This window comes from Podarcis cretensis, assembly GCF_951804945.1.
Source record: "Podarcis cretensis genome assembly, chromosome: 6".
Lineage (NCBI taxonomy): Eukaryota > Metazoa > Chordata > Lepidosauria > Squamata > Lacertidae > Podarcis > Podarcis cretensis.
The window spans coordinates 45,982,182-46,010,092 of record NC_137175.1 but is presented as its reverse complement, the minus strand read 5'-3'; the positions used below and the strand labels follow the sequence as shown (position 1 = coordinate 46,010,092).

The 27,911-nt window shown below is 42.6% G+C and overlaps 1 protein-coding gene across 6 annotated transcripts in view; it reads left to right on the top strand.

Moving 5' to 3' along the window:
- SCUBE3 (signal peptide, CUB domain and EGF like domain containing 3) overlaps positions 1-27,911 on the top strand; it is a 109,166-nt gene that overhangs the window by 46,046 nt on the left and 35,209 nt on the right. For 2 of the 6 annotated variants that reach the window (XM_079980857.1, XM_079980853.1), the window contains exons 5-7: positions 10,281-10,406; positions 11,867-11,983; positions 24,113-24,160. In XM_079980857.1, coding sequence (XP_079836983.1) covers positions 10,281-10,406; positions 11,867-11,983; positions 24,113-24,160 — 291 coding nt within the window. Of the gene's footprint in view, positions 1-636; positions 765-10,280; positions 10,407-11,866; positions 11,984-24,112; positions 24,161-27,911 lie in introns of those variants that run through there. The other 4 variants (XM_079980858.1, XM_079980854.1, XM_079980856.1 and 1 more) reach the window with 4 other exon arrangements.

Here is a 27,911-nt window from a genome sequence, read left to right as displayed (position 1 = left end):
ATCTTAATTGGTAATCCTCACTTGGCTCCAGAGCTTCTCCCACCCTACCCACCCTCAGTTAATGTCTTCTTTTGCAGGTTAACTTTTCTTCATAGGTTTTGCAGGTTAACCTGTCTCCACAGGTATGCGGGCGCTGCTACGATAAGGTCGCTGTTAAAGGGCCGGAAAGGAATTTCCCTGCATTGGCAGGTTTCGCCTTTCCCGTAGCAAAACGTCACAACTTTGGCGGTATCAGGCCTTGGGCGTAATCCTTTAGTCCATCTTCCTCTTTGCGGCGGCGATACCAGGGTTCCCCGTTAAAGGGGTTTTTGAAGGGAGGCTTTGGCCGTACGCCGAAAGGTCGTCATTGCTCTCCCCTGCGGCGGCGTAACGGGGGCGGCTATCTCTGCTTGAACGTATGTTCTCCAGAGCCAGCCCATCCCCCCCACACACAATGGATAACCCTGATGCTCCCTAGGTCCCCGGCTGGGGACTAGGGAGGGAGAACGCCCAATGCCTGAGCCAAGGTCTACCCACATTTGAAATTTAATAAAGTTGTGGCCAATTTAATCCCATAGCACGTTGTCTAGAGTGGTTATTCCACATGACGGGGGGGACCACTCGGGATCTGGGGACTCCGCCTGTCCACGCAAAAGAAATTGTCCTCATGGGAAAATGTTCTAATTAGAAGGAAGAGAACCTTCCATACGAGATATGATTCAAAAATACAAACCTATCATAGGTTCAGGGAAGACGATGGTTTGCCATGATGATGTGCAAATGAGGTCAGTGGCTTGCTTCAATTTTCTCTTTATTTTATTTTTAGACTCTTTCAAGCTCAGCCCTTCTTTATCCTCTTCCTCTGGATAATTTGACTGTTCTTTGGCCTATAATATTTCTGATGGTATCCTCACAAAATCCAGCTGTCCGTTCCTTCCTCCTTTCAGATTTTCTTATAGCTACTTCTGTTTACATGTCTGATCATTGTCTTAAACTCAAACATTAGAAGTAAAGTGTTTCTCACTTTTATTTCTTCCTTGTCTCTCAGTTATTAGCTGTCCAGTGCAGGCATTGCCTTTAATGCTTCTCTTTCTTTCTCAGCTCACAATACTGTTTGCAAGATTCCCCCCTTTAATACTTCTCAGATTTGTCCTCTTACCTGCTTCTTCTACCATAACCCTTTTTCAGACTCTCATTCTGTCTTGTGTTGATTAATTGTTGATGAGTAAGTAGTGTTTTGCTTACTGGTCTTCCTGCCTCTCAGCTACTTCGAGAATAATTATTTTGCTTATTTATTTTTTGCAGTTGCATCGTGGTATATACCTATATGCTTCTTGTTTCTGGCTTTCTTTATTGTTCTTTATACAGTTTAAACTTCTTCTAACCTTTAAATCTCTTTGTGATCTTGCCCCATATCTGTTCTGTTCCTCGGTTCCTCCATTTATCAAATACTAATCTTTTTGCTAAACTTCCACACCCCTCTGCTGTTTCCCATCTGTGCTGTTCGTTATGCGTAGCATTTTCTGCCTTTGATATTCAGTTGTCCTCCTCATTGTCCTACTTTAAGAAAAAGATTTCTCTCTCTTTTATTTCTTCCTTAGATCCCTCTGATTTTTTAAAAGAATCACTTTTATCAATTAATTACTGAAGAGGTGTTGTTGTGTTGCTGTAACTCTTTTGCTTCACACACAGCACATGCAATTCTCTACTCCCTCTACATTTCCTTGGCTTTTGCCTCTCAGGTTATGATGATTTCTGTCACATTAAGCAGATATGCCTGATTTTATTCTACTGTCCTGCTCCCTGTGAGACCAAAGAGAAAAGCAGGAGGAACTGGAGAAAAGCAATGGAGAAACTGGCTGAAATTACTGGAGACTGAAGGGATAGGCTGACTCAGGCACCCATTCTCAGAGTCTCCCTTTCCTTATAAGTTAGTTGTTTTTTAAATTATTATTTTTTGTCAGAATGGTTATTGACATAGCACATAAAATTGCAGTAAGAATGATAAGTGTAATATATAAAAATAGAAAAATAAAATGAGAATACAGAGGGGAGGGGAAAACCAGGAAACAATTGAGAGTGCAATGCTGTATACAATTGTCACATATAAGAAGAAAAAGGTGAGTCAATTTAGTTGTCAATAAAGCCTCTCCACTTATTTATCTGTAAAGCAGGAGGTTTAGTGGGCTGTGCAGATAAGTTAACATAGGAGAAAAACTTATACCAATTAAAATAAAAGTCATCTATTTTTGATGAACCATTAAGGGCTCTCCGCTTGTATGTCAGGTGTTCTGAAGTGCAATGTCCCATACTTTTGCTACCCGCCTCTGTTGGGAAGCAGGTGAGTCGGATTTCCAATGGGAAACCACTGACATTCTGGCTGCGGCAAGAAGCATAAACAGAGATTTATGCATAATGGGTGAATTGGTACCACACTACAAGGATAGGAGAACTAGGAGGTGATGGTGGAAATAGTGTCAAAAATTGGGGTCCAGAATCTCTGAACTATGCAGCAATTCCACCGCATGTGAAGCAATGTTCCAATGTTTCCACAATCCCACCAACATAAATTAGAGTAACCTTTGCCAATTCTTGATAGGTGGAGTGGAGTCCAATGCCATCATAACACTGTTTTCAGCGTGACTTCCTGTATTCTTACAGAAATCATTTTAAGTGGGGGTTTGGACCACAACTCTTCCCATAGTTGTTCCTCTATCATGAAATCCACCTCACTCTCCCATACTAATCATAGCCCCTGAAAAGAGCCTAATTCCACGCTAAGTAAAATTCTATATACAGTGATACCTCTAGTTGCGTTCCGCTCTGGGTACAGACTTTCAGCTTACAAATGCGGCAAACCCGGAAGTGTTTACTTCCAGGTTCAGCATGCGCAGAAGCGATCTGCACGCTTCACAGAAGCACTCGATCAAGCTGCACACATGTGCGGAAGAGGCGCTCTAGTTGTGGACTTTTCAGGGTGCAAGTCCGCAACTAGAGGTACCACTGTATATTGGAAGCCATGCTCTTATTACGTGAGGTAGCATTAAGACAAAATGATTCATAGAGTGTCAGGGAGTAGTGACCTTCTCCTTTGCTCAGCAAGAGCCAGGCAAAAGAGTAGACATGAGTTAGTTGGAGCCAGTTGTGCAGGGTATCGTTTAGTTTTTCTTTTAATGAAGTTGCTGAAATAGGACAACCATTAGGCAGAATATCTTTGATCCTTTATACTCTTTAGTTCCCAACATCAATAATGGAGGTATTTGTCATTAAAACAGAACGCTGGATGTTCTAGAATGGGTGTTAATCTTTTAAAATAACATTATAGCATTATTGTGTTATAGCACTATACTCTTTCTTTCTTTCTTTCTTTCTTTCTTTCTTTCTGTTTGTTGAAGTGTATTTCGTTTCGTTTCGTTTAGTTGTTTAGTCGTGTCCGACTCTTCATGACCCCATAGACCAAAGCATGCCAGGCACTCCTGTCTTCCACTGCCTCCCACAGTTTGGTCAGACTCATGTTTGTAGCTTCGAGAACACTGTCCAACCATCTCGTCCTCTGTCGTCCCCTTCTTCTTGTGCCCTCAGTCTTTCCCAACATCAGGGTCTTTTCCAGGGAGTCTTCTCTTCTCATGAGGTGGCCAAAGTATTGGAGTCTCAGCTTCAGGATCTGTCCTTCCAGTGAGCACTCAGGGCTGATTTCCTTAAGAATGGATACGTCTGATCTTCTTGCAGTCCATGGGACTCTCAAGAGTCTCCTCCAGCACCATAATTCAAAAGCATCAATTCTTCGGCGATCAGCCTTCTTTATGGTCCACCTCTCACTTCCAGTAGTGATGTATGGAAGTGGAAGTGAAGTGTATTAGTGCTAATTAAAAGATTATGTGAGGGAAAAACCTGGTTCATAATATGGCATCCACTGCAAAGGGTTATAATGAATGTTTGTTGAGCTATGATAGGTTTAGTTTCTCAGTATGTCATTGCCTTTGTCAAAACCACATAACTTTAAAAAGAGTAATGCTAAAGGCATGGAGATTGTGCTGTTTTGAAAAAGCCAGACTTTCTACCATTGGAGAGATTGGATAACCACAGGATGAGAATGCTCAGATGATGAAGTTCTGTAGATGCCCTGTAAAAAGTGAATCCACGAAGCCTGGCAGTTCCACCTAATGTGGAAGCACCCTTTGTTTTACTACATTCAGGATGGGAAAGAATGTGTCCAGCTGATCATTTAAATCTTAAATCTTCCACTGGTAGTTGCTGATATAACAGTGTTGTTGTTTCAGCTCCCGTTCAGATATCTAGAGTCAGCCAGTTTCTGTTGAACTTTCTATGGACCTTACATGAAATTATAAGCCTTTGACCTTCTATAGACTTCATCTCCAAATCTTACAAGTGGTCAGTGTTTGCTACCCTCTCTTGGAACTCAGGTATGTCTGGCTAGGCTCTGGTGAACTTAGTCTAGTAGTGAGCCATTGGCTTAACTATTTGTCCCAGGAGGACTGCTCCAGTTTTGCAGTGCTGGAGCTGCCGATTGTTTGCACTCATCTGTATGTGGATATTGAAAGTTCACTAGAAATGAGCACCATGTTCTCTATTATGATTTGTGAATAAATTTTTCTCTCTGACATACCACCATTCCTCCTTAGTGCTGCCATGGATGCTCAGTCTATCTTTCCTGTTTTTGCTTTCGAACTAAGACTGCCAGAAAGGGGGAGGTGTTGGTTAAAGTCTGCAGTGGCAGCAGTTTTTACAATGTAAACTGATCATAAACTGCTCCTTCTCAGAAACTGAAGCAAGCTCTTCCAAAACTCATTTCATGCATCTAGCTGGATAGCCATGAGATGGAAACAGACTTGATTTTAATGACTCAGGCTGGATTCAAACCAGTAACTTAGAATTGGAGGCACTATTATTTCTTACTCATTCCCCTTCCAAACATGGTGTTGGTTTTAGGTGTTTTCAACCCTAGTTCTGTGAACCACTGGGCCTCTTCGTGTTTCTTCATCCAACCCCTGCACTCTACAATGAACTCCATCCATGTTGCCTCTCTGTAGACTTTTGCAGTGCTTTGAAAGGGGGGTTGTGTAACTTTTATAGCCTGCTTGAATTGATGCACAGCCTTGTCACAGATACTCCAGAAAGCATTCTTGCTTTTTCTATTGATGCTTTCCTCCATACTCGAAAATATTGCAGATATGCTTCCTTTGTGCTGCAGCACTGAATTAGGGAGATTGTGTTGCATAAGGTTTGGAGCTGCTTCTCTGAGTTTGGGTGTGTGACTCAGTCTAGCTTTCATGCCTTTTGTTCTGCGTGTTCTACACACATGTAAATGGCCAATTGCAAAAGAAATCCAACATGGTCAAACATTTGATTTCAAATGATGAAACATATGGAACTCGTCCACATGTAGGCAGTGATGGCCACCAACATGGATGACTTTAAAAGAGGATTAGACAGATTCATGTAGGGATAATGCTATTAACAGCTACAAGCCACAATAGCTGTCTTCTGCTTCCACATTTAGAGGTGGTATGCCTCTGAATAATAGCTGCTGGAAATCACAGGTGGGCAGAGTGCTTGTCTTGCTTGTATCCGGTTGGCCGCTGTGAAAACAGGACACTCGACTCTATGGGGGCATTGGCCTAACCCAGCAAGTCAGCATTTCTTCTGACATTTTCTCATTGCATCAAAGACTTTGGGTTATATTAAACACAGCATTAAAGTGATTGTTCTATCAGCACAAGGATTTCTCTTTGTGCAGCAGAACATTTCCCCCTTCTCCCACCACCTTCCAGAGCAGATTTAGGAACAAGGGGTGGTGGGGAGATTGGGGCGGGGGAGACCTGTTGTGATAGTGGTCATCCTTGTGCAGTTAGCTGAATACTGCCATTTCTCAGCTCCTTGCATCTTCAAGGAATGGAGAAATAGATAGAGGTTGAACAGTTAAACTGAGGAGAACTGATCCATGAATAGCTTTCATGCAGAAAAGCCTTCTGACCATGAACATGTCCATATCCTCATTAAATGCACCTTGTTTACCAGAGGGGATCTTTCTTGGGTTTCCCTCCCCACCTCAGGACTCCTCAGTGTTGTTGTTGCTGGCCCATCCACTACCAGTATCTGCCCTGAAGTCAAGTAGTTTTTTGGCTTGGTTTTGGCACTCTGTGCCGACAGCACCTCCAAGCAAGCTTGAGATTATACCCTGGGTAGATTGTAAAATAGTCAGACAACTGTTGCGGTTGCATCAGTTCCCCTCTTGACGCTGTAAAATGGCGTGAGAAACCCTGCGCTTCCTATGTAGTCTTTCTCAGAGGGAGCCAACCAGCAGCTGCTTGCTTGGATACTCATGCTCAAAATTAGATGCTTCTGAGGGAACGCGCCAGAGTATTCTGCGTGCAATCTCTTACTGGAATCACGCTGTGTGTGACCACACTAGCTGTCTCCATTCCTCCTGTCTGCCTGTGGATTTTGTTAAATAATATTTAAAATCCGTCGAGTGTTATATTCAGTGTCCGCAGAACCCAGCTTTTAGAGCTGAGGTTCTGGCAACTTTTTCTTGTCTGCAATAGTAGTGGGATAGCGAGGCTGTGGGTATCATCAGATCCTTGGTTTTCCAGTTGTGATGGAGCCAAAGAGCTCAGGTAGGGACGGCAGGGGGAGGAAAATATTCAGCAATTGGTTGGTTCTGAAAAAACTTCAGCATGAAATAGGGAAGGAAGTAGGGAAGCGTGTGAGAGAATGTAAGGTATTGGGAGAGCAACTGTAGACAGAAAAAAACCAAGATAATAAAAAAAAACTGTTTCCCCAGATGCATATCCTAGTTATTTCTCCTTGCTTATTTTTCGGTTGCTGATCCTGGACAGTGAGTATATCATAAACTATGTTTTAGCATATTTGTGGGACTGAGTCCCATAAAACGCTGTTCGTTTTCCAGGCCATGTGCAGCAGTAACAAACTTCTGCTGGTACTGGTCCTTCTCAACCACTAGCTCCCCTGTCCCTTGGCAATGTCTGTAACATGCTCTGATTGTGTACATGGTTAGGCCTATAATGACAGCCACGGTTTCCCTCTTCTCTTTCTCACACACAGCCCTATACTTTTATATTACTGGTAAACAGTTACATAGGCTGAATTAATTTCTGGTTATAGGCCTTTGTTAGCCAATAAATATTTTTGTATTGGTGCATTTATTTTTGTGTGATATGCTTATAAAAACAGTGTGAAGAGGAAGTGAGGCACATGCTGCATTTCACAATCTGTCACTATTTCTGCTCTACTTTCAGACTTGTCTGCACAAAAGCTTTTGCGTAATCTGGGAAAACCATGATTACATACTTGCACCTCTATTTTCCTATAGGGTTGAGACTTCACTATTTACTGTATATGCTTCAAAAAAATATATCAGAAGTGATTCATTCCAAAGACAAACATAAAGAAAGCCAGCAGTAAGTGGCAAATTGTGATTTCCTACACATTTTCCTAAATCCTTGTTCCAAGCATCTCTAAACCAGCAGCAGTTGTGTTTATCACAACCTTGCTCTGAGCATCCACTTTGCAATGTGTGACGCAGAACCCTCTTCATGTCCTAATACTACCACATGGCATGCTTTACGCAAGCTTTTATTTGGGCAGAAGTCCCATTCTCTCTTCCTTGCCATTGCTTTTTCCCTCCTCCTTCATTAGTAGTTAAGGTCCTTGCATAGTAAAAGACCCATGAAATGTCCATGATGGGTAGTGTTTAGTGGGGAAGGCTTCCATGCTTCCTTAAGATGCTTAATGTCAAATGCCTCGAGATTTGAAATCCAAGCTGTGCATATATTGTTCACTAGAGCAGTGGCTAACGAATGATGGGTCTTGTTTAAGGGGTTGCTTAATGTGCTTCTGTCAGCAGTTCTTTGGCAGGAGAGGGGTTGCAAGCGCAGAGAGCTCTGCCCTCTCCTGCTACGAGATGCATTAGACTGCCAAGAATAATAGCAGTGGCGAGGAATGAAACAGATCCGAATTGCTGCCGACAACTTTCAGAAGTCTGTCTGGGTTGGTGCAGCAGCTCTCTCCATGAAACATGAGTTCCAATATGACTTTTTAAAAATGCAAATTGAAGGCACAGGGTTGCTGGTCTGGATTAGGAACTCAGCAGGTGGCAAAGGGTTAAAGCCGCCTGCCCTCCTCCCGCATTGCTAGGTTCCAGGTGGGTGGAGCCCTTGCTGACAATTTGTGAAGGCCAAAACTGTATACATACTCAAGAGCAGAACCATACAGTTAGGATCAGATGTAGTTTGACCCTGCATGATGCCTGCGCCCTGTTATGTGGGAAAACAGCTCTATTTGTTCACCTGCTGCTACATCTACTGGTTTAGGTTTTCAGCATAAGAGAAGAATTGATAGTCCTCCTCCATGAATTAATATGCTGTTTCTTCTTTTCAGACTTCAACATCAGCCTTGTACAACAAGGCAAGCAGACAGACCCAGTCCCTGTGGCTCCTAGTCTGTTTCAGCCCTTCCAGGCCATAAGATAGGGGGCATGGCCCTCCTGGCTCTGGTTTCTGCCTGTGGTGGGTGGCCGGCATGGAGAGATGGATGCTAAAACTCGGAACTCAGCGGTCCTCCGTGCCAGAGCAAAGCACAAACAATCCAGGGGCATGAGTCAGCAGCAGCACCCTGTTTTGTTTGCAGCTTGGATGGGCCAGACAGCAGTGTCTGTAGCTAATGCTGCCTCTGGCAGATTTACAGCACAGAGAGAGCCTGAGAGACTTTTGACCCCTCTTGGGGCCTTAGTTGGCTGTCTGCCTACAGCATCATTGAAGAATAGAGCTAGGGATATGGAATGAGAAGGCTAACTAGGGTACTGGACAACTGGAAAGATGAAAGGAAGAGGTTGGTCAATAGGGATGGCTGGAACAATCTAATTGAAGAGAAAGTTTGCTGTTTTGATGTGGGATTTATAATGCGAAAGGTTGGAGGACACTCAGTTTTGGGCACAATGGAGCAGTGGCAGTGGAGTGAAATGGCAGGGAATGCAGTGTTATGTGGTGATCATCTCCATAAAACATACAATTCATCCTAGATTTTTCATCTAGTAAAAGTATGAACAATAAAATATTCATACTGTAGCACATTTTACTGAAATTGAGACTGAGGCTGTGCCTGTAAGCTTTTAGCATGAAACACTGGTACTTTTCAAAAAAGCTTTTTGGTGGTAATCCGTTGATCTCAAATAACTTGTTCTTCATTATTTGGTATCTTGAGACTTTGAAGTTAGTAAGATTCTTTACTCTGCTTGGTATTATATTTTTCTTTTACTGTGTGCATTATATATATTTTTAACTTGTATATGTTCAATGAACTGTGGCCTAGATTGCTGTTGAAACAATTGGGAACCAGAAGTTTTTTCTTTTCCTTAGTACACTTTCCCCATATACTTTATACAGTGTATATACTATATACAGTGTATACAGTGTATATACTATATACAGTGTATATACTATATACAGTGTGGTGTAGTGGTTAAGAGCGGTAGTCTCGTAATCTGGGGAACCAGGTTCGTGTCTCCGCTCCTCCACATGCAGCTGCTGGGTGACCTTGGGCCAGTCACACTTCTTTGAAGTCTCTCAGCCCCACTCACCTCACAGAGTGTTTGTTGTGGGGGAGGAAGGGAAAGGAGAATGTTAGCCGCTTTGAGACTCCTGAAGGGGAGTGAAAGGCGGGATATCAAATCCAAACTCCTCCTCCTCTTCTTCTTCTTCTTCTTCTTCTTCTTCTTCTTCTTCTTCTAATTTCTACCCAGAGATAGATTTTCAGAAGCTGGCTGGCCAGCCCCTTGAGCCAGGGCTTTCTTGTATTTAGTAATGAGAGCTTCCAGACGGCTCACATTAACGGGACCAGTGTGCTGTTTCAGTGCACCCAAGCCTTCCATGCTAGGCATGCAAGGAACTTCAGCCACATGGCTGACTAGTGTCTGGGTCAGGTGTGGGGTGTGCAGTCTAGTCTTCTTGCTGTGAATAGGAAAATATACTTTACTTTCCACAGAACACATCCTTTCCAAATCTGGCACCCTGTGGAGTACAACTCCCATCAGCCACAGGCAGCATGGCCAGTGATAAGAGCTGATGGGAATTGTAGTCTAGAACATGTGGAGGCCACCAGATTGGGAAAGGCTACTTTACAGTAACCTGCTCCAGAAGTTATCTATGCATGCCTTTTCACAGTTAAAGAGTATATACTCCATGTATATATACCTGGAGCTTTTCCTTGCTTCCTTTGGTGTCTTTTTGGGTAGCTTTTATGTTGTTTCTTTTCTCTTTTAGAAGGAATGAACTGCATGAACAAGAATCATGGTTGTGCCCACATCTGCAGGGAGACCCCAAAGGGTGGCATTGCCTGTGAATGCCGACCTGGCTTTGAACTCACCAAGAATCAGCGAGACTGCAAGTGTAAGTTACTGCCTGGGGACCCTGTCTTGAAAGCCCATATAAAAGCAGCATTGGGTGGTTTTTAAATGAAATTGTGCTATTTTGCAGAAGAGGCAGGAAACACACATCTTAAGTCTTGTATTCTTTGGCTAAGACCTGGTTTGGCAAAACCACACAGTCAGTTTTTTAAATTATTATTTATTTTTTTAAAAAAATTGCACATCCTTGTATCTATACACCTAAAGGTAAAGGCACCCCTGACCATTAGGTCCAGTCACGAACGACTCTGGGGTTGCATGCTCATCTCACTCTATAGGCCAAGGGAGCCGGCATTTGTCTGCAGACAGCTTCCGGGTCGTGTGGCCAACATGACTAAGCCGCTTCTGGCAAATCAGAGCGGCGCACGGAAATGCCATTTATCTTCCCACCGGAGTGGAACCTATTTATCTACTTGCACTTTGACGTGCTTTTGAACTGCTAGGTGGGCAGGAGCTGGGACCGAGCAATGGGAGCTCATCCCGTTGCGGGGATTTGAACCGCCAACCTTCTGATTGGCAAGCCCTAGGCTCTCTGGTTTAGACCATAGCACCACCCGCATCCCCATCTATACACCTAGTTATACCCAAATATATATGATGCAGTGCCCTAGTGGAAAGGGGTGAGCCTTCTCTTACAAAGTAGATCTCAAGTTGGCCATCTCCAGATTGTGAAATTGTCCATGTTTTAGCATGCTGGACATGTGGGCAGGTGTATTGGTGCCAGTTCCCCATTTTTTAAAAAGAGGGGGTGGGAGAGCTGCCGGGAATAGTGATAGTAGTAGATTCCCCTTAACATCCATCTTAGAGCATACATCTTTAAGGATGTATGAGCTTTCATGCAAGAAAGGGAGAAAGTGGTGTATAAACCCTGGCAAATCAAAGATTTGTGTATAGAATACCTGCTCATTGAACAATAGGTTGTGTGAAAATCTTCTGGTCTGGTTATACCTTCACTTTAAGCAGGTTCACTAAGGTAGGACTCCAACACCTGAAAGGTGATTTTTGCACACATACAAGGGCCTGTGTCCCTGGCGGGGACTGGTTTCACTGACTCCCCAGGTACACCTGTGCTTTCTGCATCAATTCCTGCCTTCTATCTATATCTTCCTCTTGATGCCACGTTATACAAATAGTTTTCCCCTTCTATGTGGCAGGGATAATGGAGCCGATTGTTTTTGATTTGGTGAAGTACATTCTACTGCACAAAAGCGTATGTTGTTACAAATTTGTTAAGGTGTTTAAAAAATATTGGTGTTTTGGCTGCTGCAAACTCAAAAGGCTACCTACATGATTTGATGAGTGTCCTTGGTGTGCATAAACCACTGAATTTTATTTAGATCGATATTTTCAGTGTCCTGACAACTTGGACCCAAGTTTCTGAGTAACTCACTTCATGATGATAACATATCATTTAGTATGTGCATGTTTTATTGCCCCTTCCAGTGACCTGCAACTATGGAAATGGAGGATGCCAACACACTTGTGATGATACAGATCAAGGGCCAAAGTGTGGTTGCCATGTGAAGTTTGTACTACACTCTGATGGGAAGACATGCATAGGTAGGTGAGAGCTATAGTGCATACCTTGGCTGAAAGAGCTTTTGTGTATTCTCAATGGGGAATAGAGTGCAGTACTTATTAAATGTCATACATATAAGGCTGTATAAGCCTTCTGCCATAATAAATTACGGGGGTTTATTTTTTCCACCTAGTATCAATTCCAAATTATGTTCAAGATGAAAATAATATAATGATATAATATTAATCTAATTGCCTCTGTCCCTCTAAAAGTCACCGTTGAAAGAAGAGAAGAAAAAAGCTAAGAGTAAAAAAAAGTGTAAGGTGCCAGACATAAAGACTGTGTTTGGACATCACACTAAACTATGCCTTAGAGAGATGTGAACGAACCCAGCTTCTTTGAGATTGCACACCTTTGCCCTCCATTCTTCTCCCCCACCCCATGTGTTTGGGAGGAGGTGGTCAGAAGTTTTCACCTCTATTTTTTGTTAGCCTCAGTTTGTTATGTCATCCAAGCATTAGAAACTGTGGTTAACATTAACTATAGTTAGTTTCAAACGAGCCTCGTTTAAACCATGGTTTCTGAAGATGGCTTGTTTAAAATAGCCATAGTTAACATTCATTACTGAGCTGGATTTGGACAACTTTACAAGCTGTACTTAACCAAATGTTTTGGCAGGGTAGGTGGTTTGCCTTTGTGGAGGAGGACTCTGAGCATCAACAATCCCCTCCCCCCATGAAATGGTTATTTCGTGGTGCCCACAGCAGTTCCTTAGATTTTCAAGTGTGTCCCTGGGCCCAGAAAGATTAGCGAACTATACAGTGGTACCTCAGGTTACTTACGCTTCAGGTTACATACGCTTCAGGTTACAGACTCCGCTAACTCAGAAATATTACCTCGGGTTAAGAACTTTGCTTCAGGATGAGAACAGAAATCGTGCAGCGGCGGTGCAGCGGCAGCAGGAAGCCCCATTAGCTAAAGTGGTGCTTCAGGTTAAGAACAGTTTCAGGTTAAGAACAGACCTCCAGAACGAATTAAGTTCTTAACCCAAGGTACCACTGTATATTAAACCATAAGATACCTTGATGTCACAACCTAGCCTTTGTAAAGCATTACTCTGCATTTAACTGTAAATGATTTCCAAAAGACTGCTTTTTGCCACCTTCTACTTTCACATTAGGAATAGAATCCATAAAAGTTCAAAATGATTCTATATTGCATCCAAAGGTCCAGCTGCTCTGAATTGTTCACAGTCTGGTACAATCTGAAAGGAGATGGAGTTTAAAAAAAGTATTTTTCCACAACGACAAGTTATTGAGCACAAAAGGCTTCCCCTGGCAATCATTTTGTATTGAGATTAATGTAATGTGTTGGTTGAACCTGCTACAGAACTAGGGAATGATGGGTCTGTCTGATTCAATTTTCTCTGTATCTCAGTTTTCCAATTAAGTTCTCAACATTTTTACAGAAATTTGTGATTTTAAAAAAACCCTGATGAATATTCATCACCATTTTAGTGTGAATTTATCCCAATAAACACATTTTTGTCTTTGATTTTGCCTAATAAACTGTTTTACAATTTCCCCTTACAATACATTTTTTATGTTATCTTCACTAATATATACATTTGGATTGGGTTTACTTGGCTGTGAATTTTAAAGGATGGCTGTGTTTTGTTCAGAAAGTAAGAATTTGGTAGGTTTGTCTTTAAATGTGGACTTAAATCAAGTTTTTTCCACCATCCCTATATAGAACATAGGACCACTCTGATTACACATTTTGTGGAGCATATCTTCTACACAAATATATATGCCCACACAAATGGATGAGCATGTTGGAGATTGTAGCCCTGCCGGACTTGGGTCATTAGTTTGGCACCTGAGCCTTTCCGCAATCTCCTAGTACAAATTTTTGCCCTCAAGTAGGGCATCTTCACTGACATATTCCTTTATTTGGAACACACACACACACACACACACACACACACTGAGAGGAAGGTGACTTCATAGTTTCTTTTGGCAACTTGATCCATTGCTGAACTACTTTTTAGAGTTAATATCTTCTTTTCCATCCAAGCTTCAACTTAAATTGCCATGGTATGGTTATGTTTCTTCTATTCTCTTCAGATAATACTGTGAAGAAGAATTTTTCCTACCCCAACCTGTTTTAATATGGGTTCATCCACACCTCTGTTTGCATTACCACTTTCCCTGGGGAAAACCTGCTCTTTATTGCTGAATTGGAACAAATGGCAGTTGTGTGTTCCACAGGTTCAGTGGTATAGAGCAGGTTTTCCAGGGGAAAGCTGCAGAGGCATACCTAAGGTCCCTTGCTCACTTGGCAAGGAGTTGCATCAGTGCCTCCCCCCCCCCCCAAAAAAAAATCACCTTAGCACAGTAGCCACATTAGAAATTGCAACATTTTACTTGAAGAGTCCAGAGTGAGGACAAGGCAAGAAGGGAAGGTGAAAAAAGTCACACACCCGTGTGCCATGGCACAGGAAGAAGCGGAGGTTTCTCCCACATTTCACCTTGCTGCAATACTAGTGGCATATCACCACACACATATACACCAAAAACTTCATAGTCTGATAGGTGATTTTTGTCATCGTCTCCCAACCAGGCCTGTGCCCCCCAGCAGGGGCCAGTTTCAACAGCGCCTGGATATGTCTCTGGAAAACTGCAGGGCAAATGCAAAATCTCTTTGCCTGTGCCTAGAAAGTGCACGAGACAAGTGGAAATGTGGACAAGTTTTATATAGAGATTGTCACTGTGCTGCTTGCTCTCCTTCCTCTTTTTCTGGGATGGACATACGCATTTCCTTCAGCCTTTCCACATATGAGTTGTCTCCTAGACTTTTCATTCCCCATATAGCTTGACTCTGAAATGTGTGTTGGCAGAACACAGATATTCTGTTTGCTAAGCTCTCACACAAATGTTGTCTTGATACAAGTAGTGCAGGAACACAGAGAGCCTTCTGTAATATCAGCATTGCTACAAGTTCCTAATGCAGATGCACACATACCTCCTCACCCTGTGAGGAAGATGTCTATTATTCTGTTTCTGGCTGGTTCCAGGCTGCTGCTATTTTTTTCAGCTGTGATTCAGTCACAGACCAGCAAATTCAGGTTACACAATTAAAGTGGATTTGCTGTTCTTGCCCAGGAAACCCCCTTCCAAAACCCCCAGGTATTCTGCAGGAAGAAAAGCAATGGGAAAATGCACTAGGAAGTAAGGGATAACAAACTGCTTGATGCAATGTCATATAACTCTCCCTGTAAGCAAATCAGAATGAATGCACAACAACCAGTGCAGGGCATATAACCTCTGTACAAACTTTGTGCAGGAGGAATGCTCAACGGATAGGTTGTCTGGAAGCGACTATTATCAGGGGATGCTATTGATATCAGCTCCAGGTTTGGAGAACCATTGGACAAGATGCCCTCTGAAGGGAGAAGAGCCCTTTTCTCTGAACACCCCCCCCCACTACACCACCTTATTTCTGTTCCTGTTACTCATTTGCTTGCTTCCCTCCTCTAGACACAATTTTCACTACCAACCAGAGGGAAAGGACAAGATTAGGTCCCTTTTCCTTGTTCCTGTCACTGCTCACTCACATGGAGAGGACAAGTGAACCAGCTGTGCCTCTGTGTGTGAGCAACTTGACAGTCACCCACAAACTAATCGGGAGAAGCTTTTTGATGCACACATTTTGGCTTCCATTTGCTTCTAGGGAGAAATGGCCCCTCTGAGACAAATAGCATGAAGATGCAACAAGCTAGGGACAGGGAGTAAAGATTAATTCCCTCCTAACCAATGTCCAGACGGGGAGACATGAGGGATGGGAACAGCAGCAATGCCAAGCAGAAGCCTTGGTGGAAGTGGTGATGATTGCCCTTTCTAAACCCTAGGAGCCAAGCTGATACCACCCCAAGACACTGCATAGGGTGGCAGTCTTAAGCTCTTAAAAAACAGCCAGCGAGAGAATCACAGTTCTGTCATGTGTAGTTTTGAGGATAGCAGTGGGACAGATGAACATAGGAACACAAAAGCTACCAGTACAGGATTGTTCTCTGTGGTGGGTCAGCCATGCTTCAGGTTTCTAATAGAAAATGGAGTTTAAACACACAAGCACACGCACAATTTTGCTTGCCAAAAACGTCCACAAATAAAATGTGGTTGCTTAATACTACAGATGCACAGCTCAGTAAGTTTGGAAATCCTTATGGGCTGAATAACAAAGACAGCTTCGACTTCAGTCAGTAGATGCTGCAAGAGTTAGCTGGGAGTATACTACATGTTTGGAACTTGGCGTTCATACAGTATGTCTCTTTAAAACTGAATTGCAAACAGAGATAAAAGTCATGCCTAGTTTTGCCCTTTAGCTTGATGATGTGTAGTTGATTTTTTTTTTAACCAATTGAAAATGGGGGGAAGACAATGACCAGCTTGCAAGCATGGTATGGTATGGGGTACCTCAATGCTTTATCCCCAACTTGTGGTCCCAATCTGGATCAGGTCCCCACTCCTAACTATCAGCAATGGGATAAGCCCCCAATTGTTCCAATGGCAGCTTTCTTTCCCAATGCAAACAGCAAGTGTGGTCAGCCTCCTACCCCAGCTATTGGTTTAACAAAAAAACAGTGACACAATGCCAAGCTATGTGGTAGAACTCACGTTTAGTCCAGCTCAGTCCCCTGCCAGCTGTTGGTTAAACAAAAACAGCAACACAACTCCAAACTTTGTGGTAAAAGTCACGTTTAGTTTGGCTGAAATAGTTAGCATGGAGTCTGAAATAAATGGAAGAATGTATAATGGAACAAATGGAATAATAAATCAAGTACTACAATATTAGTAGTGTGGATGAACATCTCTTGTATCTGTCTGTCTAATATAATTTTAATATAAACATGCCAGTCAAAAAATAGTTTGAATGTTTCAGACATGTACTCTTGTCATTGCACAGGAATTTCAGAATTTTCAAACACATTGAATGAATGAGTCTGCTTGTTGCACCAGATAGTTGTTGTCTTCTCTTTAATGTCCTCTTTTTTCTCTGGGAGGGTTGGAGAGGTTAATATTAGAACATAGCAGCCTGTTCTAACCAAAAATTTGGCATCATGATCTCTCAGCCTGAGAACAATTGTCGGAATGAAAGAAAACCCAACACATTTGATTTGTGTGTGTTTTGGAATAATAAAACATCAGAGAGAGATAGAAGCTTTACTGGTTTCAGATGCATGTGCAGCTTGACAGCAGATTAATTTTAAGACGCCCCATGTAGGAAGTAATCAAGCCACAAATTGCTGTAAATAATTTCTATTCTTATTGTAGTTTTTTTTTTAAAAAAAAATGGAATAAAAACCAGCTTAGATATTGCCTTTGAGTGCATCTGCTGAGGTTCTCTGTGCTCTCCATACAGTTTTCACATGATAGTTTCTTGCTGGAATCAAGCAAACCTTGACCCTTGCACTGAATACTTTGATTTAACATCCAGTGTGATGATGCTCCCATACCAACCAAAGTCATCCCAAATCCTGCTCTCCCCCCACCTCCATTATTGTAAGTTTAGAGTACATATCTGACCTCAGTTGTGGCAGTAGCTGAGTGTCTTACAACTAGTTTGTATTCCCAAGACATCCATTTGGTGCTGTTATTTTTATGTTATGTATGGAGAATTGTGGTCCAGAAACACTGGCGCCTGGATTCTTAGCAAATAAACTTGGAAATAAGTCTCACTCATTTCAATTCAACTTCCAAGTAATGTGCTTAAGAGTGCAGCTTAAAAGCTCGACCCCAAGCATGGGCCAAGCCTCATCTTTAATTTTGCTCATATGGAATAATGATTAGTTTTTTATTTACCAAAGCGGAATTCTAAAAAGTAGTTCTCTCATCTCATCTTGTATGGCTTGTCTTTACGCCACATCCTCCTCGCCATGCAATACTGTGTACAAACTTCGTTTTGTGCATTACATAAGCATGAAAGCGAAAACTCAACATAGATATCTTACAGTGAAGGTTCTTGTTACTTTATATATACAATCCTCTGGGCTTTCTTTAGTAATGTAATGGTATTAATTCACATCTAAGCTAACTGACTGATCCATCCATTTGCTATGATTTCAGGAGATGTTGTGCTCAAAAGCCAGTTATAACCTTTCCTAACAATCAGTTTACAGTATAACACTTGATCTATAGTTGTTTTTCATTTATAGTTGGCGACTGAGACTTTTCCCTGAAAGTAGCACTTCTATTGAACAACACTTTTATTTTCTCAGAACCCAAACAGCAATATTTTGTTGATGAGAAAAATCAGATGTTTTTCACTCAGCTAATGCATTGAGCAGGGTGGATAGACTTAAACTGGAGCAATTTAAAGCAATGAGTTTTTAAAGATCTACCCCTTCCCCTTTTAAAAATCACCAAGTAAAAAAGAAAGTTTAAATCAACTTTTCCATTTTGAAAGTCAGCGTGCACACTAACTGCTTGCTGAAACAATTAAAAGATATTAACAACTAAATGGCGCTGTGGGTTAAAGCCTCAGTGCCTAGGACTTGCCGATCGAAAGGTCGGCGGTTCGAATCCCTGCGGCGGGGTGCGCTCCCGCTGCTCGGTCCCAGCGCCTGCCAACCTAGCAGTTCGAAAGCACCTCCGGGTGCAAGTAGATAAATAGGGACCGCTTACCAGCGGGAAGGTAAACGGCGTTTCCGTGTGCGGCTCTGGCTCTGGCTCTGGCCAGAGCAGCGATGTCACGCTGGCCACGTGACCCGGAAGTGTCTCCGGACAGCGCTGGCCCCTGGCCTCTTGAGTGAGATGGGCGCACAACCCCAGAGTCTGTCAGGACTGGCCCGTATGGGCAGGGGTACCTTTACCTTTTACCTTTATATACTTTGTACCAGGGATGAGAAAGCTGTGAGTTCCAACTCCCAGTCCCCATATCGGTGTGTGAGGGATGATGGGAGTTGTAGTCCAACCAGTAGCAGTTTATGTGGGGTAGTGCAGCAAAGGTACCCTTCCAGTGTTAGCACAACTACAGTTTACGTGGATGGGTGGGTACATTGGTGGGAGCACTGAATTGGCTCTGCCAGCATATCCATAAAGCTCTGAATTTGCCCCTGCCCAACCCTAGCCTTGTCCTGCTAAGCTGCAGCAATGCCAGGTATTGAAGAGCAGCTCTACAGATCTGCCCCACCTCACTTGCTGCTACTGCTACATCTCGGCCAAATTTTCCCCAGCCTTGCTTTGTATAGTCTAGGGGTCAGCAAACTTTTTCAGCAGTGGGCTGGTCCACTCTCCCTCAGAACTTGTGGAGGGCTGGACTATATATTTTTTTGGGGGGAGGAAATAATGAACGAATTTCTATGCCCCACAAATAACCCAGAAATGCATTTTAAATAAAAGGACACGTTCTACTCACGTAAAAATGCTGATTCCAGGACCGCCCGCGGGCCGGATTAAGAAGGCGATTGGGCCGCATCCGGCCCCTGAGCTTTAGTTTGCCTACCCATGGTCTAGAAGCACAATGTAAATCCTTTCATCATGCAACCCACAGGCCTTTTGCACTACAGATTCATGTCTCCTTTAAAACAGGAGGCAGATTTCTCTATGTACACATGCAAGGCTTACCAGGGGCTGTATTAGTCCTGTTTTCTACTACTGTTGTCAGCCACAACGTAAGGCAGGGACAGCTACTCTGTGAAAACTTCCAAGAGTAAGAGAGGATAGCTAAGAAATGTTGGCTCAGGCCAGACTTGGCTGTTTCTCAGGATCTCGTTCAAGAATAAGTGGCTTTTAAAAATGTACCCCTAGTATTCAGGTCTTCAGACAGAAAAAAGGCTGACAGTTGTACAAAAGTTCTGTTTTGTTTAGGAACTTATTCTGGACTCCAAAATGGGGAGCACATCAAAGAATGCATTGAAAAGGCGGGGAGCATGACACGCGGGACACCCCTGCACTGAAAATGAAAACCTAGCCTTGCAGAGCACATAGCCTGAGCTTTTCCTCCATTTGTCCCTGCTTCTAGCTGCGTGGATGGGAAGGAAAGGAGTGAAGTCTGAAGCATCCCATTCATGTGTACTGCAGGGTACTCTCTGCTCATAGCTGCTCTGCTTGTAAAACACTGTCGGATTGTGCAGGCAAGGGTTATTACGAGGCATCTAATCTCCCCTCCCAGTGGGGGAAGCCCAGGGGACAGATTTATAGCTAGGCGAGAGGGTAAGATACCTGCTTGGATATTTATAACTGCCCTTTTTTGTTTTATAGCCGAGTCTTAGCAAACAGCCATCCTCACCCACCCCCCTTCACCCATCCTTCATTTCCGCTGAAATATTTCATCATTTCACAGGGAATAAAGTTTCCAGCAAGGCAAATGCAAACCCACTCCCTTGACCGAGCACTTTGAAATTGAATGCAGTGTGTCTGAAAGGCTGCTCCAAACAGGTCGCCTAATACAGGTCCCCTTCAGATCACGCCGTGGCAGGAAGTGCAGTGAACTGGCTTGAATGACAGTTTCATTAGGCCATGGCTGGTGTTTTTCATTCCCCCCCTACCCCATTTTTTTAAATGCTGCTTTTAAAAATGTAGATAATGAATAACATTCCTCTTATAGAGTTGGGTCAGTCCTAATGAAGGTTGCCTTGTCCCTGGGATCAAAGGCTGGGGGAAGAGAGGGCAATAACTTTTAAGTATCAGTTATTTATCTTCTATAAAAATGATTAGTGAATAAAGAGCTGCACAATGGTTTTGTTGAAGACTAGCCTCTAACACATGGCAGCAGAATGAAAAGAATGAACTTATATGTGTATTTAAATGCATTAGTGCTGATAGCAGTGTATATTGTGCAGCATTCTGAGGATTTAAAATATTTCATTCTTTAAAAAACTAAGACAGGTTTCTAGCCCTTATGGCTGCAGAGATAAGCATGACCAGTAAAATCTCAAAAAGTAAGCAGAAGTTTGAATAAGTGAGATGCTTTGCATACAAAAGGTCTCAGGTTCATACCTGGCACCTCCAACTAAAAAGATCGTGTAGCGTGTGATGGAGAAAAACTCTTCCTCAGACTCCTGAGAGCCACTTACTTGTAGCAGTAGACATTACTGTGCTTGATGCAACAAATGATCTGATTCAATATGTCAGCTGCTTACATTCGGTCGTGGGGGGCGATTGCTTTACATATCCCTTGTCTCCTCCCATCATGGCCAACAGGAGACAACAAATTTAAATATATGCAGTTTTGCTTTATTGGCATAATTTATTGGGCACAGAATAGTCCACTATGTACATATGTAATAGGTGTATGTGTTCCTATGTTGACTGTAGAAAAAATTTACACCGTCCCCCAAAATTAGCGGGGATCATGGTGATTTCAGAAAGTGGTAGATCTCACAGTCTTGTGCATTGATTTTACTACTGTTTAATCACATGCTTGGTAAGTTTGGTATTCAAATGTTGTTTTTTTAATATGTCGGTATGAAAGTACTGGCAAGAATGCAAGTGGAAGGTGCATGAGCAAAAGAAAAGTTTTTTTAAAAAATTATTTGCAGTACATCCATAAAACTGAAAAACGATTGTAAACAACACCTTCTCTCTGGTGTAGAGGAAAAGAGAACATCTCCTTCTGCCCCCCCCCCCCCATTGTAGACGCACTTTCACCCAAATGTTTTGCATGAAGGGTAAGGCTGATTCTTCACAATCTGCTTGATGAGGCCTGTTCACAAAAGCTCTCCTTGTCAAGCACAAGATACAGATATATTATTTGTAGCAAGATATGCTGAAAATTGTGGGCTCCACTTGATCAGGAGCAATGGGGAATGAACTATTCCTGCCCATTTATTCTTTCTCATTTTCAGGGTGCATCTGTCTTTTCTCCACACTCTTGACTCTGGGATTTGGTACTCATTAGGTCTAACAAGCCAGCACTCAGACGCTATGACTCTCTCTTGCTCCCTTTGGGATAACTTATTCCACATGCTTGGTGTACGCTGCCCGGTCGCACGCTCTCTTGTGCTGCCAGCTTGTTGAGCTTTGGGTTAGGTTTGTCCAATTAGCTGTTTCTTTGTGTTGTTTGTAAGTGCAAGGCGTTAATATGGGTCAGCCTTGTGATGTCCCAGGAATAGCAGATGGTTTCATAAAGTCATCCTGCCAGTGCTGCGGCAAACTTCACATATTCATGTCCCTTTAAAGGAGGAACTGGAGGTTTGCACAAGTTCATTTCTTAGGAGGGTTCAGTGAATCCAAAATAGGCCATAGCTCCAGGCTGGGATAAGTTGATCCTTATCTCTTAGTATTCCCTATTCCTTTAGCCCAAAAGGCCTTGTGCAGCTCAGTACAGTGGTACCTCGGGTTACATACACTTCAGGTTACAGACTCCACTAACCCAGAAATAGTACCTCGGGGTAAGAACTTTGCTTCAGGAAGAGAACAGAAATCATGCGGCAGCGGTGCGGCGGCGGCAGGAGGCCCCATTAGCTAAAGTGGTGCTTCAGGTTAAGAACAGTTTCAGGTTAAGAACAGACCTCCAGAACAAATTAAGTACTTAACCCGAGGTACCACTGTATCTGTTCCAAATAATCCTTAATGACATATGTTCATCTCAGGTGACTTCAATATGCTTTGAACCTTTGCTTCTTCCACTGAGCATACTGCTGGTCTTCAGTTTCAATTGGTTTCTTTCAGAAACAGGATTTTGGTTTGCCACTCTTTTTGAGGCCATTTGGTTGCTATTCCAACATGAAAGTGTGGCTGAATTACATAGCATCTTTTTTCTTTTTTTAAAAGCCACTCTTGGCCCCAGATCAGCAAAACACTTTTGATATGGTGACACTTAAAAAAGCATTGCACAATTCAGCACTCGCAAATAATGCATGGAAAACCTTGAGAAAGCCTTTGCATGTGTATAGTTCATTATGCATTGTAGATCATGGCCTAGTTGTCCACAATTGTTCCCAGGCATCAGCCCAGGTATCTAAAACATATGTTTCTTAGAGAAGATGCATGTTCAGTAAAGCACTGGAAGCAGACTTGAGAGAACTCAACTTCCCTAGGAAATTGAAATGTGTGGTACCTTTTATGCATCTCTAGCCACGAGTTAGCCAATTCTTCAGATGCTGTTATCTGAAGAGTCCCATGTCAAATTCTGTTTAAGATGACTTGGGGAAAGGCATTTATAGCCAAAATATGAGGTGTTGCTCAGAGCAGGACTGTTTTGAATTTATATCCCTTAATGTGAAATAAGTTGTAATCCTATGCACACTTACTTGGGAGTAAGAATAATTTGGCAGCATTCAGCTTATGCATCCTGACAGTACAAGGATTTCTGCTTCTGCAGTAGGACTCCCCCAGCTGCCGTGTGCCCTCCTAAAATCCGCTTGGGGGGCATAACAGATTCAGGGGGCATGTGGGGGATAGTTGCAGCACCCCTCAGGCGTTTGGACCCCTAAATCCACCTCTGCTCAGTGCTACTTTGGATACAACTAATTGAATGTAGTGGGACCTACTGTTGAAGGATCGTCATAGGATAAAACTGTTGTCATTCATTTATCTTCTGCTGAATAGCTCAGTTGATTAACTAGCATCAGCAGATACCTACACCTAAGTTTGCAGATGAAAACCTGACAGATAAGCAGACCTTGGGTTCCAGACTACCTCTTAAAACAGAAGCTGGTGGGTGGCTTGTTCTGTATTAGCTGAGGTTCTGTCTTTGCTGTTCTGAACAGTCAGGTTTTCTTTACATGCGTGCTGCCTTACTGCCCAAATGTAGTTCTGCTCCTCTGTGATAAACAAGAGATCTTTCAAAGCTGCTTCTACATCTGGCTTGAGAAACTAGTTTAGTATAGTAATAGAGTTCAGTTTTCCCCCTCTCCTTTGTCTGTCTTTTTATTCTCAGCCTATGCTCTGGAAAAACCCACTAGTTAGTATTCTAGCACAGCCTGATATATGGTAGTAGACAAGCGGGGGTGTATGATGATTGGTGAACAGGAAGGAAACCATTATGAAATTGATCCATTGGCCAAGTGATTGGGTAGTTTCTTTCAGCCAGATTTGTGGGGGGAAAGGGGAGGGGAATCACTGAAATTTTGTGACTCATCTGTGCTTTGGGAATATTTACATTTTTTAAAGCCAAGCTCCTTGCTAGATACTGTTTCTAAACCACTTTTTTATAATATTAAACAGGGGAGAGGCACCTCCAGCAGCACGTTACCCCCCAGACGTTTTCTAATGGTAAATATTTTTGTTCTCTATCTCTATGAGGAGTTTTAACTATAGCTGCATTTTGTATTTTTGAATATAATAACTGGGCACAGGGGCCTGAGCTGTTGTACTAACTGCATGCCTCACTTTGCACCCTAGAGAGTAGGGCAGAAGGGCTACTCAAAGGGACACTGGTGCTTACTAACTATCTAACCTGCCCCATCTCTGCTATTTCTAAATCTCTTTTTAGCCTTTGTAATCTGCATGGTCCCCAGCTATCAGGGCAGAGCGTGCAGGCCTGGAGCTACGCAGATAGTGAAGAAAAAGACATGCATGGCAACAGAATTATTCCACAAATAACAGAACTTTTATGTAATGTGGGGTTTCAGATGGCTGCTTGCTTTGCTTGGGCTAATGGACTGTTCTTTTGCTAGAAAATATAGCCATCCGCTTTTAGGGGTGAGGGGCAGTGTGTGTTCTGTTATTTGCTTCTGTATTGTGTAATTGCTAAAGCAGTTTCCAGAAGCTTGTCTGTCTCTGTTAGGTTCTTAGCTCACTTTCATTGCTTACGTATGCAAAATCTACAGCAGCCTTTAATGTGCCATTAATGTGTTCAAGGATAGCATAATTACATCAATGGAAACACAAAGGCAACAAGGATTCAATGACTTGCCCCAAAACAGTGTTGAGATTCTATGGCAGAGCCAAATGGGGAGCCTGCATTTGGGAAACTTGTTTTTGAGTTACCTTTCTTATTGCCGCCATATATTACAGCAAGTTTTGGCTTCTGTTCTACTACCTAATGAAAGATTTGTTACTTAAAATAGCATGCTAACAGACCTGGATAAAGATGGGGGGTTGTACTTTGATTACAGTAGCAACTATGAGCATTGCATCCATATTAAACCTAAGGACACAGCAGTAAACTTTTAAGAACCATGCCAACATTCTGTGGATGTCACCAGCTAGTCCCTACTTGCCACTTTTGACTTGATAATGCTGGGTTAGCTCTAATTCACATTGTTTTATGCAACTCTGAAGTATAGACTGAAGCATAAGGCTGAGCTGAGTGCATCATTACTCACTTCCTCCATGAGAATTCACATGAGACGAAAGGCTATGTGGCTGTGAGAAGGAAGGGGATCTGCCCTTTTCTGAGCTGCCTTATTTTGTAATGGTAGAGTTGAGGTAGGAGATAAGCACTGATGAAGCAGAATGGATGAAGGGGAAAAGTAAGGTCATTTTGTCTCTTACCAATGATCAAGACAATATCTGCAGAGACTTAAGGTTACCACCACACACACAATAAGGCAAAATTCTTTCAAATGGGTTGGTGCCATAATTGGTGGTAGACAACCACTATTTTTACAAACTTAATATGCTACATAGTCTTCCAAGGCCTCTTCCAGAAGTTCATTTTTTTGATACTATTTCATTACTCCTTGATGCTAGATGTTTTGCACCAGATATGTGCAGTCTGTGTCTCAAATTGTTGTAATTCTCAGTTGTTTTGCTTGTCCCATGCTTGAAATGAAGGATTCCTATTACTAAGTGATAATAATTTTTGTATGGTCCTGGCATCATCCTCACATTTTTCACAGCACTAGTAATAAGCTTTCTTCTTTTCCTGTCTGTCTGTCTGTCTCTCTGTCTGTCTGTTTTTTGTTTTTTGAGTGCTAAAACTTGATTACTCCCCAACCATCCCCCAGTATTCTACTTGGACCACCCACTGTCTATTTAAATCAAATCAAAGACTCTGCATTTCCTCCATGGGGAATATGCTTTTGTTTGTTTGTCATAATGGTATCAATATAGCAGCCCACCGACATGCTGAATATGCTTGTGGGGAATATGCTTTGAATGTAATAATGCTTCTGAAACAATTTGGTGGGTGATGCTAGGGAGGCTACTTACAGTTTTGAGGGGGGAAATAGCTGATGAGGAAAGGGTGAAATTTCCCCCTTTCCTCCTTCGTCCCACCTTGCTGCTCAGCTGAACAAAATTGCTTCCCACTGTTTGGGGCTTCATTACACATATCAATTACCCATCAAACATTTTTGCACCATAACTAAAGTCAACATTACCCCACACCTGTACTCTGGCCTGGAGATTGCAGACCAAGGCGTCAGCTTTGTGGTACTTCGGAGTAAGGCTGGCCCTGGCTGTTGTACACTCATCTATGTCACATGTTTCCTTGTCTTAGCAGCTCACATGTTTTGCTCAACAGTTCTGCTCCGACTGTAGAAACATTTGTTTTCAGCTTGGAGATGTCTGGTTGACTCTTGTTAAACAACCCCCCTGTTCCATCCTGGAAGGCATCACTTCTCAGTGAAAGAGCCAGTGTGGTATAGTGGTTAAGAGCGGTAGACTCGTAATCTGGTGAACTGGGTTCGCATCTCCGCTCCTCCACATGCAGCTGCTGGGTGACCTTGGGCTAGTCACACTTCTCTGAAGTCTCTCAGCCCCACTCACCTCACAGAGTGTTTGTTGTGGGGGAGGAAGGGAAAGGAGAATGTTAGCCACTTTGAGACTCCTTCGGGTAGTGATAAAGTGGGATATCAAATCCAAACTCTTCTTCAAACTCTTCTTTCTGTATACTGATGGCAGTCAGCATTCTTCACCTGATCTTAACATTGGCAAAAGGTTTACAATCTTACCCCACTGGAGATCCTTTGCCATTCAGTTCCTGTGCTAGAGAAATACTAAACACTGGAAAGGGATGCTGCCCCTGAAGATCCTGATTAAAGTTAGAATTGATTCTCACTGCAGGAAGAAGTTACATGATGCTCCTCCATACCACAAAAAAAAACAAAGACAGTTCAAGGTTTCAGGGAGAAGGATTAAAACCTAGACTTTTCCTTGACACACTAGATTTTAATATGTAGAAGTATTTTCTATGTTTTCCCCTCTGTGGGGCAGCATTTTACTATGTGAGCTCCCACCTACAGCCTCTGAAGTGGTGCAACCAAGACATAGGTCTTCTACTTCATTAAGAACTGTAATTACTGATTTGGCAGGACAGCACAAAGCAGAGACAAGAGATGTCTGGGATGCTGACTTAAGACGTATGGAACTTTTCCGTTTGTTAGCCAGTTGTGCTATGGCCTGGTGTATCTGCTGTGTAGGGCTCCAGAAGCAAGGTAGTCTTGCTTTTCCAAATGCATGTGTGCATGCTCTTTGTGGTTTTGTGAATCATGTTGATTCTCTTATATCTGGAGAGCCATGTTCCCCATAGTCACTTAGGAAGAATAGAAAATATCACTCAATCTGCTGTCTCTTAATTTTGGAAGAGAAAGTACAGTAAATTGGTCTCCTCCACTATGGTGCTTTTCAGATGTTGTTGGACTGCACCTCCCAACATCTCTTGACAATTGGCCGTGCTGGTTGGGGCTGGACGGAGTTACTAGTCCAACAATATTTGGAGGGCACAACAGTGGCCACAGTAGCAGCATGAAGATGGGAAAATGCTGTTGTATCTTAGAGGCTAACTGGTCACTGTGATGTGTACGCTTTTGTAAATAACAGTCCATTTCATCATACATCTGATTTATCATGTTTCCTCTCTCCATGAGCCATGTTGCCTGTCTTTATTGATTTGCAACATTTTCTTTTCCTACATGGCTTATTAGTCCATTTCCTAATAGAGAGAGGTTAACAGCGTGATTTGCTGTTTTTTAATGTGCTGCATAAGATATTCATTAATATGAACAGATGACATATGCAAATAATACAAAATGCCTCAAGGCGATTAAATTCAATACAGACTGTAAAGATTTACAGA